The 17,960-nt window shown below is 44.6% G+C and overlaps 1 protein-coding gene and 1 pseudogene across 8 annotated transcripts in view; one reads left to right on the forward strand and one right to left on the reverse strand.

Moving 5' to 3' along the window:
- Atxn2 (ataxin 2) overlaps positions 1 to 17,960 on the reverse strand; it is a 93,895-nt gene that overhangs the window by 46,425 nt on the left and 29,510 nt on the right. For all 8 annotated transcript variants that reach the window (XM_032887100.1, XM_032887107.1, XM_032887105.1 and 5 more), the window contains exons 3-5: positions 16,982 to 17,041; positions 16,471 to 16,542; positions 15,801 to 15,951 (exon numbers count right to left, since the gene is read on the reverse strand). In XM_032887100.1, coding sequence (XP_032742991.1) covers positions 15,801 to 15,951; positions 16,471 to 16,542; positions 16,982 to 17,041 — 283 coding nt within the window. The remainder of the gene's footprint in view (positions 1 to 15,800; positions 15,952 to 16,470; positions 16,543 to 16,981; positions 17,042 to 17,960) is intronic.
- LOC116885833 lies at positions 4,958 to 6,981 on the forward strand (annotated as a pseudogene).

Raw genomic sequence — 17,960 nt, forward strand, 5'->3', positions numbered from 1 at the left:
CCAGAGACACCAGTGAGACCCCATCTCAAAAAAAAAAAAAAAAAGAGTATCTATTTTGAGGGATAGTACTAGTTTCTCTATCAGAGGACCTGGGTTCAAGTCCTAGCACCCACATTGAGACAGCCATCTGTAACTAGTTCCAGGTATCAATACCCTCTTCTGACCTCAAGAACACAAGGTATATACATGCAGGCAAATTCATACATGTAGAATAAATCCATAAAACATTTAAATTCAACTTACTACACTGGCACAGGAACAAGACACCGCAGCTCTGAATAGAAGCAGGCACACAGTACAACAACGTGTAATCGGAAATTCATTTTTTATTTTATATGTTTCAACGTGTAATCGGAAATTCATTTTCTATTCTATATGTTTGAGTGTTTGCCTTCACATATGCTTGCAGCACCTGCAGCGTCCAAAGGCCGCCTGGTCTATGTTCCATGTTCCAGGCCAGCCAGGGCCAGATGAGACCTTGTCTCAGATAAACAAAAACATAAGCATATAAAAGGCACAAAAGGACAGGAATAAAAACCTCCACAGTCTAAACTTTCATAGGTAAGAAACCAAAGAAAAACAGGTGAAAGGAACTTTGGAGGGGTTGGATGGGGTATATAATTTTTGCTAAAGCAAAAAAAAAAAAAAAATTAAAAAAGCTGAGCCAGTTCCCAGTCTGGTCTACAGAGTGAGTTCCAGGACAGCCACAGAGCAACCCTGTCTAGAGAAATCAAAACTCAAAAAGGAGGGGCTAGAGAGACATCAGTGGTTAAGTGAGTTTGCTCCACCAGAGGTCCTGAGTTCAATTTCCAGCAACCACATGGTGTGGCTCACAACCATCTGTAATGGGATCTGATGCCTTCTTCTAGTGTGTCTGAAGAAAGCTACAGTGTACTCTTATACATAAGTAAATAATTCTTTAAAAGAAAAAAATCCAAAAAGAACAAACGAACGAAGGAAAGAAGGAAACAAAAGGAACTCTTGCAGTGTGGTACCCCAGCACTTAGGAGGCAGACGTAGGCCAGCCTGGTATATATAGCAAGTTCAGATTCACCAGGAACACACACAGACCCTATACCAAAATACACAATTTCAAGAAGAAAAGAGAGGGGAGGGGAGAGAAAAGGAGGGGAGAGGCAAAAGAAAAATTAACTAATGGCAGGGCAGTGAACCAGAATCCCAGCTCCTGACAGACGCAGTGAAGGAAATGGAGCCCTAGGCTATCCTAGGGTACATGGCTTAGACCTGCCCCCCCCCCAAAAAAACTTCAAAAGGACAAGCTTCAAAGTTTCTTAAAATGATAAACATATGAAATCAAATTTTGGAGGAGACACCAAGAAAAGAACGCCGGGGAAATGGCATTGAGTGATGCAGACATAGGACTGCAGATGTACAGATTCAAACGGATAGCATCTGACAGCGCCCTGCTTTGACTCGGTAATGAACTGACTACATTAGGAAATACCATTGTGGTCAGTAAATATCTCTGTACAGGTCTGCAAGTCCATTTCCAGAGATTTCTCTCCTGAGGGCTGGAAGTGAAACCAGTTAACCCCTTGATGTATTTACCGTATGATGGCATTACCTGGAGGCAGTGCTTAATTAGAGGGAGTGGGTCTCTGCGCTGATGTCCTTGCCCTGTATGGTACCCTGATTGGTCTCTTCTGCTTTCTGTCTGTCTCCTAGAGGTAAGGCCCCCAACCATCACACAACCCACTGTTCTTCAAAGCTCATGAACCAAGGAGCCACAGTCTGTGGGCTCTGAAACCATGAGTCAGGCTAATCCCCCTGCAATCTATCAGGTTCATCATAGCAACAAGAAACTAACCAAAATCCATGGGGAGAAGAAACAGTGGGTTTTCTCTTGTCAAGATCCATTCACAACCTAACCATGCAGAAAATGCCTTGACCCTTAGATTACAAAACAATATTAGCCAGAACAATACTTATTCTTTTATTGTGATCACACAATGAAGAGATAAGAGCTCTAGGCAAAGAAGAATCAAAAGGGTTGGTGGAGACCTTGCTCTGGAATCCTAGCTTCCAGGGCAAGGGACACAGTGCAGCGGTGAAGAGCACCTCATATACTTTCAGAGGGCATGAGCTCAGTTCTCATGTCTGTATCTGACAGTTCCACAACCTTCTCGAACGCTAGCTCCAGGAGATTCCACACTGGCCTCATATAGGATCACAAACATATACACAATAAATCTAAAAGTAAAAAATATTTTTTAAAAAAGGCATGACTTGGGTTGGGGATTTAGCTCAGCGGTAGAGCGCTTGCCTAGGAAGCGCAAGGCCCTGGGTTGGTCCCCAGCTCCAAAAAAAAAAAAAAAAAAAAAAAAAAAAAAAGGCATGACTTAGCAGCAGCAGCACTGCACTCCGAGCACAGGGAGGGAAGGCAGCCTAGGGAGGCACCTTGGGCAGTGTGCTCAGGAAACAGGGCCTTCTGCAGATGCCACCCGACAGGGTTAAAGAGCAGAAGACCCTATTAAGCTTTTATGGCCAGGAGCAAAGCAAATCAACTGACACCAACCAAATCATTTTATCCATACACCAAAGAAATAAAATAAAATAAAAAGGTTCAAACTTAAGTATCTGCAGGGCAGGTGGTGGGAGCGGGTGAGCATATGTGCCCTGGAGCACGGCTCTCCCTCTGTCATGTAGCCTCAGAGATGAGCTCAGGTCATCAGCTTGGTACTAGCTGCCTCTGCCGGCTGAGCCATCTTACCATCTCCCATAGCCCTCTTCTTAGGACTTAATGTGGACTAAACCACTTCAAACAGTGTCTGGAAAGAATCAACCTAAGCCAACACCAGCATGCTGTTTTCCTTAAAAATACAGTTTGCTACTTCAAAGTGCCTTGGTTCCTCCCACAGATTACAGACCACCACAAAGGAAGCCCGAGGTAGGACTTCAAGGCATGAGCTTGAAGCATGCACTGTGGTGGAAGGGCGCCTGTGCTTTGCTTCTGGGCTTGCCGTCTGCTAGCCTTGCATAGCCCAGCCACTTGTCCAGAGGTCGCACTTCCCCAGAGAGGGATTGATCTTTCTCCAATCAGCAAACAAAAAAATGCCCATAGAGATGTCCAAGGGCCAAACTGATGGAAGACATTAACTAAGGGTCTCTCTCTTCCAATATGTTGACCTGGCAACCAAACACATGCCAATAAGGCTCTTCTTTCAAATTATTCAGATGCCAGGTGTGCTGTAGCGTGTGTCTGCACCTCACTGCTTGCTGTCTTACACTATACTGTGCTGAAATCATGGGAAACAGAAAGCTAATCTCTCCTAAATGCTATCCAATACTGCTGGCCAATGACTGACATGCTCGTCTAGATGTGAAGTCTTACCTTTACTGTGCACATGCACACTGAGACATAAATCAAGTCTGTCTGGGGTTTTCTTTCTTTTTTTTTTTTCTTTTTTTCGGAGCTGGGGACCGAACCCAGGGCCTTGCACTTGCTAGGCAAGCGCTCTACCACTGAGCTAAATCTCCAACCCCCTGTCTGGGGTTTTCTATTTTCTGTCTCTACTGCACTTTCATGTCTCAGAAGGCATGTCCTCCCTGTTGCTACGGAAGAAAACATTCGCCTCTTCTCTTTGTTAACGCATGAAGTACAGCACCTTTGGCGTCACATCAGTATACAAACATGACGCTCTTCTCTTCAGAAATCACAAGATCACTAAGAACTGATCACACACTACAATACTAAATATTTCAATTCAAACCACTGTAAAAATCTCCAATTTACCAAATCTACTTCAAAATGGTTTTTTTTTAATATTTATTCATTTATTTTATGTCTATGAGTACACTGTTGCTCTCAGACACACCAGAAGAGGGCATCGGATCCCATTACAGATGGTTGTGAGCCACCATGTGGTTGCTGGGATTTGAACTCAGGACCTCTGGAAGAGCAGTCAGTGCTCTTAACCATTGAGCCATCTCTCCAGCCCTTCAATAATGTTTTTATTTATTTAGTATTATTGTTTTTTGCAAGGCTGGGTACTGAACCCGGTCAGGGAAAGGAAAGTGGGTAGTGCTGAGCTATTAAAGTCCTGTCTATCATCTGGAAACCCCTCAGCTGGACGCTCCGCACTGAGTCAGACGGCTATAGTGAACCCTGGGAACATCATGATGATGGAATCAGGATCAGAAACTCAAGATCATCCTGGGTTACACAGCAAGTAGTCTGGAATATAGGAGCACCCATGGGTGTGAGAGACCAGACGCTAATACCCACCCCAGTAAGAGGGCTCGGTGATTGAAGGTACCGACCACCACACAATACCATTTTTATTGCTGCAGGGCACTCAGAATTAGTTCCCACACACAGTCCTCGGACATCTCTACAGCTGCCATAGCACCCAGGCCCACGTACGAACAGAGAAGTGTAGTATTTTACATGAAATATGTAAAAACCAGTTAGGCCATCGTGCCTTTTCTAGTACTATTGGGCACTGCCAGGCCCAGAAAAGCCCCTTTCTTGTTCTTAATGCCCTGAACTGCCAGAGTTCTATGCCTGCCAGAGGAAAGGGGGTCCTCACAAACCAGCAGACAAAAGGCCAGGCTTAGGGTCAGCTCTCCCTGCTGCTTACAGATCCTCATGCAGAGCTCTTTTTTTTTTTTTTTTTTTTTTTTTCTTTTTTTTTTTTTGGAGCTGGGGACCGAACCCAGGGCCTTGCGCTTCCCTGGGCAAGCGCTCTACCACTGAGCTAAATCCCCAACCCCTCATGCAGAGCTCTTAGCTCCTTCTCTGGCACCATGTCTGCCTGAGTGCTGCCATGCTCCCCACCATGATCCATGATCATAAGAGACTCAACTTCTGAAACAGTAAGCAAACTCCAGTTAAATGTTTACTTGCTTTTACAAGAGCTGCCATGGTCATGGTATCTCTTCAGAGATAGAAAGTTTACTATGACGGTTATACACTGGGGGAGAAACATGGATGAGGATGTGCAAGATTCTTGAGGACCCTACTAAAAAGTTGCTAGGCACACAGCTAACAAGCACAACTGTCTGGAGCAACACAAAAAGCCCCAGGGCTGCAGTTCATGTGCTATTGCCCATGCTGGGGTGGGCTTTCTGGGGTGCAGCTGCTTTTTTGAGTTATTTCTAATCCTTTTAGGTAACTTCTCCCACTAGGAACCCCAACGAGACTGGTTGGTTCATGAACCTCAGTGCTGTGATAGTCATGCAGGTGTGCTGTGTCACCCCAGAAGGCTGTGACACAACATGCTGCTGGGCATACAGAAGATAACTTCTGTACTTTCTGAATGTCTGAAAGTCACTTTAGCAAGTGCTTTCTGGTCACATCCAGCTAATAGTTCATTTGTGTGACTATTTCCACAAGCGTCTGTATTCTCTTGAGTGGTATTTAAATGTACAAGTTTGCTTGTAGTTCCACTGAGTGAAAAAGCTTCACAAAGGTTCTCAAAAGACGAAGAGACCCCTACATCTCACTGTGCTGTCCAGAGCCATAAACAGAGTAACAAGAACACAGCGAGACATTTGTAGCCATCTTTGGCTAGTTCCACTTACTTTAGGGGTTTACGTGTGTGAGCACATGGGAGGGGGTACACACTCCTGCAGCAGCCAGCAGGCAGCAGAGTGTTCCTCAGCCTCCTCCTCTGACAAAGAGTCCCTCCCTGCATCTGGAGCTTGGCGTTTCTCCACTAGGCTGGAGGCCAGCAAGCTCCAGCAATCCTGTCTCACTCTACAGTGCTGGACCCTCTGGCTTGTCATACTGGGGTAGGATCCAGACTGAGGTCTCTGTGGTGGTGCAGCATGCACTACAGTCACTGAGTCTCTCCAGCCCTAATCTCCTAGTCTTCATATAGAGTTGTGGTTCTTTAAAAATGTTTTAGGGGTGCACTGGCCACTTGGGTGCCTGAGCCTCCATAGGGCTTTTGGGCTGGTAGATGAGGCAGGGAGCCAGCAGGCAGTGGCGGCTCCTCCTCCACAGATCCGCGAGGCCCCTATGTGCTGGGTAACCTTGCGGAGGTGGTGGAGCACGTGCTTACCTTCCTGCAGCCAAACCACTGCTTCGGGTAGCCAGAGTGTGCTGCCAGTGGAGGGAGTGAGCGTAGTGCTGCAGACCCACCAAGACCGATCTCCATGAACGGTTCTCTACATGGCAGATTCTGACTTTAATCAGCCTGGAGGAGTGGCGTGGCCATAAAAGAGCAAGGAAAAGAACTGCCCTGGAGAAACTGTTCCCCAAGCAGTGTCAGGTCCTTGGGATTGTGACCCTGGGAATCGTAGTGACTCCAATGGGATCAGGCAGCAATCGGCCTCAGGAAAGAGAAACTGGAGAATCTTGTTTTGCTTTATTATTCCCTCAAATTGAAGGAATAGAAATTCAACCCTTTCATTTTATTAAGGATCCCAAGAATTTAACACTTGAAAGACATCAGCTTACTGAAGTGGGTCTTCTGGGTAACCCTGAACTCCCGTGGTCCTTGTCCTTGACTGTAACTGCTGTACTGTGGGAGCAGGCAGTACCTGCGTTGGCAGCCAGCACTTTCAGCTGTGAATGCCATCTTGTCTTCACTGACTTGTGACAAGAACTCCTGGATATTGATGCTACAGGTGTGGCTGGGCTGTCATTTAGTGGGCACCAAATCCAGAGTGCCACAGTTCTCCTCAGAGAGGGTGTAAACAATGCCAAGACCTCTGAGGCTGCTGCCCAGCACCTCAAAGCAGCCAACGTCCTTGAACAGAACACCACTGGCTTCATGTCTGCGTGTGTCGGCCAAGGCTTTCAGTACTACAGAGCCAAGGGAAATGTTGAGGCCGATGCATTAGAAAGATTTTTCCCAGTGTCCCCTTATTTGGCTTCTTTGGAAATGGGGGGATTGGCTGCGACCAATAGTTCCTGGGAACTTTATACTGAGGAGGTGTAATGAGGTGAAGGAGGAAGATCTGTTCCATAGCTACACAACCATCATGGCTCTCGGTCACCTGGGGCCTTGTTGAGAGTGGCTTTCACACTATGTAACTTTGGGCTTTCTCTTTTTTAGAAAAATGGGAACTCGGGATACAAATATTTTAAACAAAACTAGCTATTGTGTGCTTTGTAGCTTTGAGTGATGCTCTGAGGTCACTCTGGGATGACTTTTTATATAGAGATGAAGGACAGTGTTAACCTTGTGAGCACACAAGTCAAGAAGTGAGGCTGCTGTTAGTGCAAGCACAGCCGCTGTGGCTCAACTGCACAGACTCTGCGGCTCCTGCCTAAGTGGCCTGGGAGGCTGAGAGGCCACCAGGAAGGTGGAGGTTTAAGTAGTGGTTGGTGACTTTCAGCAGAATCAGGAGAAGATTAAAGAAATGGTTTGAGAAGTCCTTCTCTGCTTTTCAGTTTTTTACAGAAGCTGTAACAAATATCACTGACTGTTTACTTTTTTGAGAGTTAGCATTTTCCTCTCTATAGTAAAGAGACTGCAAGGGAACAGTCTTTATCACATAATTCTGAAAATCACATCACCATATTTTGGTTTTATACCAATAAAATATACTTGAAACACACCCCCCAAAAGTTTTAGGATACTAAATGTCATGAATTCAAAAACATTATGAGCCTATTTGCTATGTGCCAAGCAAGAGACTGTGGTAGATAATGAGAATTTTTAAAAGATTAAAAGACAACCAAACAAACAAAACCAAACCAAAAAAACCCAAACAAACAAACAAAACAAAACAAAACAAAAAAAAACCCACAAAAAAAGAGACATGGTGGCTCATGCCTGTAATCCTACTACTGAGGAGGCTCAGACAAGAGAATTGCAAAGAGTTCACAGCAAATCCAAGGATAGCCTTGGCTACAGAGTAAGACATTACTCAGATTTAAGACCTCAGACTATAATGAGAAAACCATCACCCTATACAACCTGGCCTCAGAGTAGTAGCGTGGGCACTGGGTAGGGGCATGTGAGAGAGCAGTATAAAGGAGGGAGACAAGCCAGGAAGAGTCACAAACAGAGATGGATCAGGAAAGCAGATGCAGGCGCTGGTAATCCAAACAGTCTCAGGGTGGCCCGAGTCTGCGAGGCCCAGAGGACCTGCTGAATGGAGGGTCCACACACCTCAGGTAGGACTGTTTGTATGGGGCGGGGGGCAGGGAGGGGACTCTTTTCAGGGAAAGGGGACTTGAATAATTTGCAGGCAGAACTGAAGGAGTCAGTAGTACGTAGGTAGAGTGCGGAGTCCAGAAACAAGTGGTATAAAAGCCCGAGAGGATGGCCCATGGCTAACAGGCTGAGTTCAACACCCAGAGCTCACAGGTGTCATCCTCTTCCTTCTACACAGTACCACACACACACACACACACACACACACACACACACACACACACACACACAACATACATTTAAAATAAGTAAAAGCAAAATGAAAGATTGGAGAGGGGTAAGAGCGCTGTGGGCAAACAAATGGAGAAGTGGGTTTGTTGATCCCTCCACAATGCCAGAGAAAAGAGAATCAAATGTGCAAAGGAGGAGTAAGTGGTAGGTGTTTGTAGTTACTCCAGAGGTCATTCCCGACAAACCCCTTGCTCATTACTTCTTATGAATGTGGTGTCTAGTGACCACAGTGATTCTTTGGGCGGCCTCCAGTCGGAGTGGTCATAAGTAAGAGGCTGAATGAGACGATACGTGTCATACTAGAGCCAAGCATTGGTGCTGAATGTGAGATTAGACTCAAAGCATGTTCTGCTATTGCACCAAACCAGAACATCATGTAGCTCTTTTAAAACATCACCTCTAAATAGCTCCAATGCGGAAGGAAGAATGATTTGGGCTAAGGCTTGGCAAGCTTCCCCGTCAAAGGCCAGAAGAGGTATATCTGCAGGGCCTGCTGTCGGTTATTAAGGCTGACTGACCTCCGGCTCCACAGAACAGCAGCGACAGCCAACACATGAGTGAGGAGACACAGTGCTGTTACAATCCAACTCTGTGTACTACTGGGTCCATCTGCTGACCTGCTATCCTGGCTGGCTAAGGCCACACAAAGGCACAAAGCAGTAAAGCACCAGAGACAAGCAAGAGAGAAGCCATATAAATCCAACACACAGGGAGGTCATCAAAACAAAGGACACAATGCAACATTAGCTGCTCTACCAGAGGACCCTATTCAAATCACAGCACACACAGCAGCTAACAACTGTCTCTAACTCGTTTCACACATGATACAGAAATATATATGCAGGCCAAAAATCCGTGCACATTAAAATTATTTTTTTAGAGATTTGTTTATGTATATGAGTGCTTTATCTGCATGTACACCTGTGTGCCAGAAGAAGGCATCACAACACATTATTCCCATGTGGTGCTGGGAATTGAACTCAGGACCTCTGGAAGAGCAGCCAGTGCTTTTAGCCTCTGAGCCATCTCTCCAGCCCCCATAAAAATTATTCTTAAAAATAGGAGCTAAAGAGTTCAATTCCCAGCAACCACATGGTGGCTCACAACCATCTGTAAAGAGATCCGATGCCCTCTTCTGGTGTGTCTGAAGTGTACTTATATATAATACAGTGTACTTATATATAATAAATGAATAAATCTTAAAAAAAAATTAGGAGCTAAAGAAGATAGCTTAGGGGTTGGGGATTTAGCTCAGTGGTAGAGCGCTTGCCTAGCAAGCGTAAGGCCCTGGGTTCGGTCCTCAGCTCCGGGAAAAAAAAAAAAAAAAGAAGATAGCTTAGTGCTTAACAGGGTTTTTCTGTGTGTATCTCTGGCTATTTTGTAACTCACTCTATAGACCAGGCTGGCCTCACACTCAGATTTGCCTGCCTCTGAATCCCTAGTGTGGAAACAATGACTCTAAAATATGTTGAAATCAAGCTTCCAAACAGGGCCACCGAAGCTGGCAACCTGAATTTGAACCTCAGGAACCACACGGTAGAAGGAGAGAACAGGCTTCCACAAGCTGCCCTCTGAGCTCCACTTGCACATCAAGCTGTATGCATGCGCGCGCGCGCGCGCGCGCGCGCGCGCACACACACACACACACACACACACACACACACACACACACACACAATACATTTTAAAACAACACACTGACATAAATAAAGTGTGTATCAGGGTTCAAAAGTCACATTAAGTTTACTTGTGGTTTAGTTAGCAGGAGTGGTGAGTCCTGCCTGTTCTACATAGTAAGACCATGTCTCAAAAAAAAAAAAAAAATGATTTTCTTTTTCCCTACAAAAGCCAGACATGAAAAGAAGAAAAAGAGGGAACCGGAACCACACAATAATCTGTACCTTATGCTACCTGCAATGGCTTTGTTTTGGTTGTTCTTGTTGTGGTTTTGAGACAGGGTCTTGTCAGTTATACCAATCTGACCTAGAACTCAATGTATACATATTGTGATATAACCTTGACCTTATGACCTTCCAGCCACAGCCTCTGCAAAATTAGGATGACAGGTGTCTCCACCGTGCTTTAGCCTTTGCTTTTCTGTGACGTATTCTTGGTGTTAACAAAGAGCTGAACAGTCATTTCGGTGTTCATCACTACAACACAACGGGAGGACGGATGCGAGTTAGGGTTAAAGAACTGGGCTCTGTCACTACTTGTCCACATACTCAGATGCGTCTGTTTTCTTACCCAATAACAAGTAGATAAAAACCATGCCCACTTTAGAAACTCGTGATGACAGTAAAAAGTTTATAGAAACCACAACAGGCCCTGACCTGACGACTAGAGATGACGGCTCAACAGTTAAGAGTAAAAGTTAGAGACCTACACATACCGGATGGCTCACAATCACCTTTAACTCTAGGTCTAGGGATCCAATACCCTCCGTAAGCCCACATACCAATAAACAGAATTTAAAACTAAAAACTTGTTTTAACAGTCTCTACTATGTAATCTTATCTATCCTCAAACTCACTATGTGGACCAAGCTGGCCTTGAACTTGGGAAGATTGCCTACCTCTGTTCCTGTCTCCCAAGGGCTAAAGGTAAACCACCATGCTCAACTGATTTTTCCTTTGAAACAGAATTTGGGTTGTTTTTATTTGAATGCATTGGTTGTGTCAGGAGAGTGTGATGCATGTGGGATCAGAGGGCAGCTTGTAGAGTTGGTTCTCCTCCAGCGTGTGGGTTCCAGGGCCAGCAGCAGACACTTTTCCCTTCGAGCCATCTGACCAGCCCTTAAAGTGCTGCAGCTTCAGCTTGGTTGTTCCATGACTTTCCCTTCCCCACTGGTGACTGACCTAGGACCTCATGCCTTCCACTCAAACACGTTTCCCACTGGTGCTGCTGCTGGGATTTTTTGCTTTTTATTTTCTTAAATAAAAATTCTCGGGGATCAGTCTTAGTTAGGGTTTCATTGCTGTGAACAGACACCATGACCAAGGCAACTCTTAGAGGGACAACATGTAATTGGGGCTGGCTTACAGGTTCAGAGGTTCAGTCCATTATCATCAAAGTGGGAACATGGCAGCATCCAAGCAGAAATGGTACAGGAGAAGCTGAGAGTTCTACATCTCCATCTGAAGGCCACTAGGACTGGCTTCCAGATGGCTAAGATGGGGATCTTAAAACCCATGTCCACAGTGACACACTTCCTCCAGAAAGACCACACCTCCAAAGGGTGCCACTCCCTGGGCCACATATTCAAACCATCACAGGGTGTGTGTGGGGGGGGGGTGTAGGCTGATCCTAGAAGGAGTAAGATCTCCTAGAAGTAATGTTACAGGCAGTTTCAAGCCCTCATGTGGGTATAGAGAATTGAACCTGATTCCTCTTGAAGAGCAGCCAGTGCTCTTAACCACAGAGCTATTGCTCCAGCACTGTCAGTTGGTTTGTTTTTGGTTTTTGGTTTTTTTTTTTTGTTTTTTTTTTTTTGTTTTGTTTTTTTTTTTTTTTTTTTTTTTGCTTTTTGAGATAAGATCTCACTGGTCTTGAACTCATGGAAGTCTCCTGCCTCAGTATCCTGAATAGTGGAATAGCAAATGGAGTCACTATGCCTCGAAACCTCAAGATCCTGACAGTGGTGTTAAGGAGAAATGATGAAAACAGAAGCTCCAGGGGACGTCATCTCCGTCTGCATTCATGAAGCCAAAGTACCACCGACTAGTCAATCTCCGACCAAGGCCTACCACATTCGTGTATCAGCAAAAACTCTGCAAGATACTGGTTAACCCTGAGACCAAAAAAAAAAAAAAAAAAAAAAGGCAAAAAGCATGTGCCTTCAAGGCACACAGCTAAGGCACTCCTCCAGACTAAGGGCTTAGTCCTCATATACTACATATGCCCAGAACCACAGGCAGGGTGGTTTGGCTGGGAGTTTCTTGCTTATGTCTGTGCATGTGAGTGCAGTGCCCAAGGATGCCAGAAGAGGGGGCTGTATCTTTAAAACTGGAGTTGCAGATGCTTATGAGCCACCATTTAGATGTGAGGAACCAAAACCAGATCCTCTGGAATAGCAGTCAGTGCTCTTAAATTCTTGAGTTACTCTCCATTCCATAAGCTGACTTTTTGTAAATTAGAATACAGCAAAAGGAGGGCTGATCGCTTGGAAAATGTCCCTTTGTATCTAACTACAACTAGTAAGCACTGGTTAAATTCAATCTTCCTTTACTCCAGGAAACTAAAAAGCCATAAGGTAAATCTCTAATATAGACCACTTCCTTTAATGCAGCACTGATTATCTTAATTTATTTGGTTAATGAGACATGCCAAATTAGTAACTGAAACTTCTACACTTAAGCAACATCCCCATAGCAACACTTTACTCTCAAAAAATGGTAATCCTAGCACTCAGGAGACAGAGGCAGATGGATCTCTAAGATCAAGGCCAGCCTGGTCTACAGAGGGAGTTCCAGGACAGCCAGAGCTACACAGGAAAGCCTTGCCTTGAAAACAAACAAACAAACAAACAATAGCAACTGCTATGGACATACAATGTGTGCACACACAGACCTGACACAGAGCTAGGAAGAGGGTTCGGTCAAATCAATACAGATCCAAGACCCAACTTCAATCTCTAGCATCTGTATAGAAGCCATGCACAGCGTGTGGCTGTGTGTTTATAACTCCTGAACTGAGGAGGCCAAGATAGGCATTCGCCAAAGTTTGTTGTCGAGCCTAATCAGTGAGCACCTAGTCCTAGCAAGAGACCTTGTCTCAAAACAAGGGATAGCTCTGAAGAACACCACCCAACGGTGACCTGGCCTCCATGTGTACCTGGCAGAGGATTCTGGCTCAAGGATCCCAAATCCTTGAAGACGAGCAGAGCTTGTCTTTAGTATGCAGAGGCCCTGCGCTCATTCCCAGCACAGAAAAATACAACTGGGTAATTAACTAGACCACTGTGGGCATTTTTCTTTTTCGCTTTTCGTTTTTCTATGTAGCCCTGGCTGTCCTGGAACTCACTCTGAGAACCAGGCTGGCCTCAAACTCAGATCTGCCTGCCTCTATGCCCTCCTCCCTTCATACCTGGTTTTCTACAAAATGCTTGAAATTACTTCAGAACTCATGTCTTTTAAGAAATTAAACCATCACTACACAGTAAAGTGCCCTTCCTCCATGAGTACCCTGGACATTTGAAAGCTGCTACTGTCATCTGAATTTTCTTGGCAGGAGATCCTAAGCCACCTGAGAAATGAAGACACACTATCGCAATAAAATAAAACCACTGCTTTCAAAAGGAATTTTAAAACGCAGAGCAAAAATTATCTAAGAATATATATATTTTTTGATCCATATTCAGAAAACGCCAATTCACCATTGAAATTTTAAACAATAGCATGTTCAAGGCTATGGATTCACAACCCCAGAACCATAAAACAAACAGCCAGGCAATGGTCACACTCCACGACTCAAAAAGGTTGAGATAACAGGATCAAATCTGGGGTACAGAACGACTTAAAAGCCAAGTTCCTATGTCAAGATAAATGAACACATATATGAGTAATAAAGGACCAGGCTAGAGATGTAGCTCAGCTGTTAGATGCTCACAGTTTGCATGGGCTGGGTTTAATCCCTGACACTACCCAGGACCAGCGATGCTAGAATACTCCTGCAATCCCAGTTCAAGGGAGTAGGGACAAGAAGCTTTATCACTGGAGGCCAGTCCTGACTACAAGAGAGCACAGGGCAGAGTGCACACCCCAGAGGTGAAGTCCGCTGGACCTCTGTGAGCTCCAGGAGAGCCAGAGCTACACACAGAGAGAGACCTTGCCTGGGGGGTTCTGGGACAGGGTGGGGTGGGGGTGATGGGTGAAGGGAGCAGGGGTAAGAATGACTAAGCCAACAACAGAGCATCAGAGCTGGGGCTGGGCTCAGTAGTAGGGCTTCTCTAGCACATGTTAAGGCCATCGGGTGGAGGTCCAGCACTGAAAACAACTCAAAGGGGCCTGGCGGGGTACACAGTATCATGATCAGCTAGCATGCAGTAGTTTGGTCCACAGCTCTTCCAAAACAAGCACACTGCAAACACAGGAGAGCAGCCAATAACTGCTGTTTCTGCTACGGCCAATCCTCTCCTCAGAGTGCTGTGTGCACACTCACAGTTTGGTCTTCCCCCTTGTGTGATGACCAAAGTCACTCTTAAAGTTTAAAAACATGGGATCTTTCCAAAGCATAAGGAACACTGACTCGAAAGGCGGCAGCTCTAGGGCATTTGTCTCCTTCCTTCAAGAATCACAAACCTAAGTCCACCCCCCACCCCCCCACCCCCGCTAAAAAGTAACGGCAGAACAGTGTTGAGGAAGGCTTTATCAGCTGGCAGTTGTGACACACCTTTAATCCCAACACTCTGGAGGCAGAGATAGACAGATCTCAGAGTTTGAGGACAGTCAAGGCTACGGAGAAATCCTGCCTCAAAAAAAAAAAAAGGTGGGGTAGGGTGAGGGGGTTACACTGTAATTTCTGTGCTCAGAGTTTCAGTATGAAAATTTCAACCCAAAAGCACAAACAGCTGTTAACACGGACTGAAACATAAAAATAACTCTAGTTAATGACAGAGTTGTGAAAGTCCTCTCCCAGGGCTACCAAATGGATGGCGGACCAATTCCCACAGGCCCCTCTTTAGTCAATATTTGCAACAGATTGGAGACACACACGCACACGCACATATAAGTATGTACCTATATTTAAAGTCTCAAAACACACAAGCATGCCCACAATAGCATTCTGTTTGAGATGGTGCCACTGTGCAGCCCAGACAGAACTTCTGAAGCCAAGGCTTACAGATGTGAGCTTCTGCTGGCTAACATTATGTTAACAGAATGCACACTGGGGCTGGAGAGATGGCTCAGTAGGGAGGAGCACCTCATAGCCATCAGCAACTCCAGTTCCTAGGGATCTGACATCTTCTGACCTCAACAGCACCAGGGATGCCCATGGTATACATAAATACATTCAGGCAAAATGCTCAGATACATAAAATAAATAAATCTAAAAACGTTTTTCAAAAACTGCATACTGCAATTATATATTTATGCTTCTAAAAGTACCGTTATTTTCCAATTAAGTTTTAAATATTTTCTAACAAAAATGCATTAAAACGTCCATTTTTACTAATTTTTTTAAAAAGATATTCTAAAAAATACCTCTAATAAAAAAATAAAAAGAAAAGAAAATCTCGTTCCCAGGTCTTGAGGCAAATGCCTACAACCTTAGCACTAGAAAGGCAAAAGCAGGAGAATCAAGAGTTCAAGGTCAGCCGGAGCCACATAGCAAGATCCTGTGTGAAGTGAGGGGAAACCAAGTCTGTGTGATTTCTGGAGAACTGCTGCTGGAGTGAGCCCATTACACCACTGCTGGACTGAGGAAAACCAAGCCTACCTCTTCGTGCATAACTGGAGTCTGTATCTTTAAATTGTACCACAACGAAGTCTGAGCATTTGAACAAAACACTCTCCATTATTTCTTCACGTTTTGGCCCCGAACTGGATTCTGTACTCTTCTCATGTGCAGCATCAAGTACCAAATCACACTAAAATAAAAATATTAATAATGTTAAAAACATTGATTAACAGTATTCTAGGGCTATTTATTTAGCTCATCAAAGCCATTTACTTTTTAAGCCTATGGCTAAAGTAAGCATCTTGAGAAAACCAGGTAACCGTGGCCTCCTGTTTAGACCTGTCTTACACCCACCATAGAAGACTCCTCAAATCTAATGGCTGTTCTTACTACCGTGTAGCTGAGACACACTAATGTTAAAGGGGACGCATAACTCTGCACACCCTCTTCTAGCTCACAAGAGCTATGTCTGAAAATAGCTGCATATCATATGCACATACAATATTTTAAGTTATACAACCCAGTCATTAACTAGTAAGAATTTGTTATTAGAGAAAAACAAGTGGTTATTAGAATTAGGTAGAGAGTGTGTTGAGCAGGAAAACATTTTCACTCGATCTCATGAGCTCAGCTGCCAAGTCCACAGTCAGTTCAACAAGACGCTCGCAAGAAGCGACAGAAGAGTTCATTAATACTTAGTAAGAATTACCTTAGGACTGTATGTTTTAAAAACTCCTTCATATACACCTCCATTTTTCACTTGTACTTCACATTTCGATCCCTAAAAGATACAATTTAAAAAAGTAAAGAGTGTGGTCCCCATCATCGGTGCTTTCCTTTTACTTTCTCTAAGGTCTCATTCTGTATCGGATATTAACCAGCACATTAACATTATACCAAATTCTCTACCGGCACAGGACCCGAAACTCCAAGGTGAATATAAACTGAACCCTGAAGCTACACACTTCTGTGCCAACTACCATTACATAACGAAATATTCCATGAAAGACCAGCAGCTATGAACACTATTTTACACACAAGAGGGTTAGCAAGAGTATTTTACTGCTGAGTTATAACTAACTGAATAGCATCCTAATATACTTTTAAAATCATCTTTATCACATCTAGCCCACTAATATTAGGTTGAGAATTATCTACATTTTAACTCCATGTAATATCCCACCCCAAAAGAATTTATCCCTAATAATCCAGTAACTCACCACAACCGATGTAAGTATATGAACCATCCTCACGTTTGCATAGATTCCGTCAAAAGAAATCTGGAATGTGTAAGAAATAAACATTATTGCAAGTTGGATTACAATGCTCGAAGAAGAGCTGGTTACTGTGGCATTGTTTCCCTACAAGAAAAGAAAGGTAGAGTTTTAAACAATTAAATCAAACAAGATCCAACTAATAACTATTATGACATAAAGCAAACAAAAACAGTAGACTTAGACCTCCATGTGAGAAAGCAAAAACCTCTGGAGAAAACAAATCAAGGTTTGTAGGGTCTGTGCTCTGCACAGCTAGCTGCCAGGTAGAGGAATGTGCTGTCTTAAGTGACTGTAGGATTACCAACTTTTACAACTGCACGCACAGCCAGGCATGCCCGTAAGTACCTTATTCCAGCATTCCGGAAGCAGAAGCAGGTGGATCTACGTGAATTCCAGGCCAGCCTGGTCTACACAGGAAGTTTTCAGGCCAGTCAGGATACATATAAGTTTTTGTCTCAAACCACACACACACACACACACACACACACACACACACACACACACACACACACACACACACACAGAGTGACTGACCAACTGACCGACTACCTCAGACAGGGGCTGGTGTGATGGCTCGGTGGGTAAAGGCACATGTCTTGATGTCCCGAGTGCAGTCCCCACATGGAGGTCTCTATCATACCTGCACTACGGAGCACTCACTGCCCCACACTAAGTAAAACTAAACCACAGCTGGGCTGGAGAGCAGCTGGACGGCAAAGTGCTCCCCGAACACACTAAAGAGCCCGAGCTTCAGCTCCAGCACCAAGGCTAGCTGGGTAGTGAGGAAAGACTCACAACCCATATCCTAATAAAGAAGAGAAGTGGTGAGCAGGGTGTACCTTGCACAACCAGCTTCTCTCAACGTGACTGAATCAGGCAACAAAACTATTCCAGGCCGGACTACAGGAGGGTGTGACCACCT

The sequence above is a fragment of the Rattus rattus genome, chromosome 16, assembly GCF_011064425.1.
Source record: "Rattus rattus isolate New Zealand chromosome 16, Rrattus_CSIRO_v1, whole genome shotgun sequence".
Taxonomy (NCBI): Eukaryota; Metazoa; Chordata; class Mammalia; order Rodentia; family Muridae; genus Rattus; species Rattus rattus.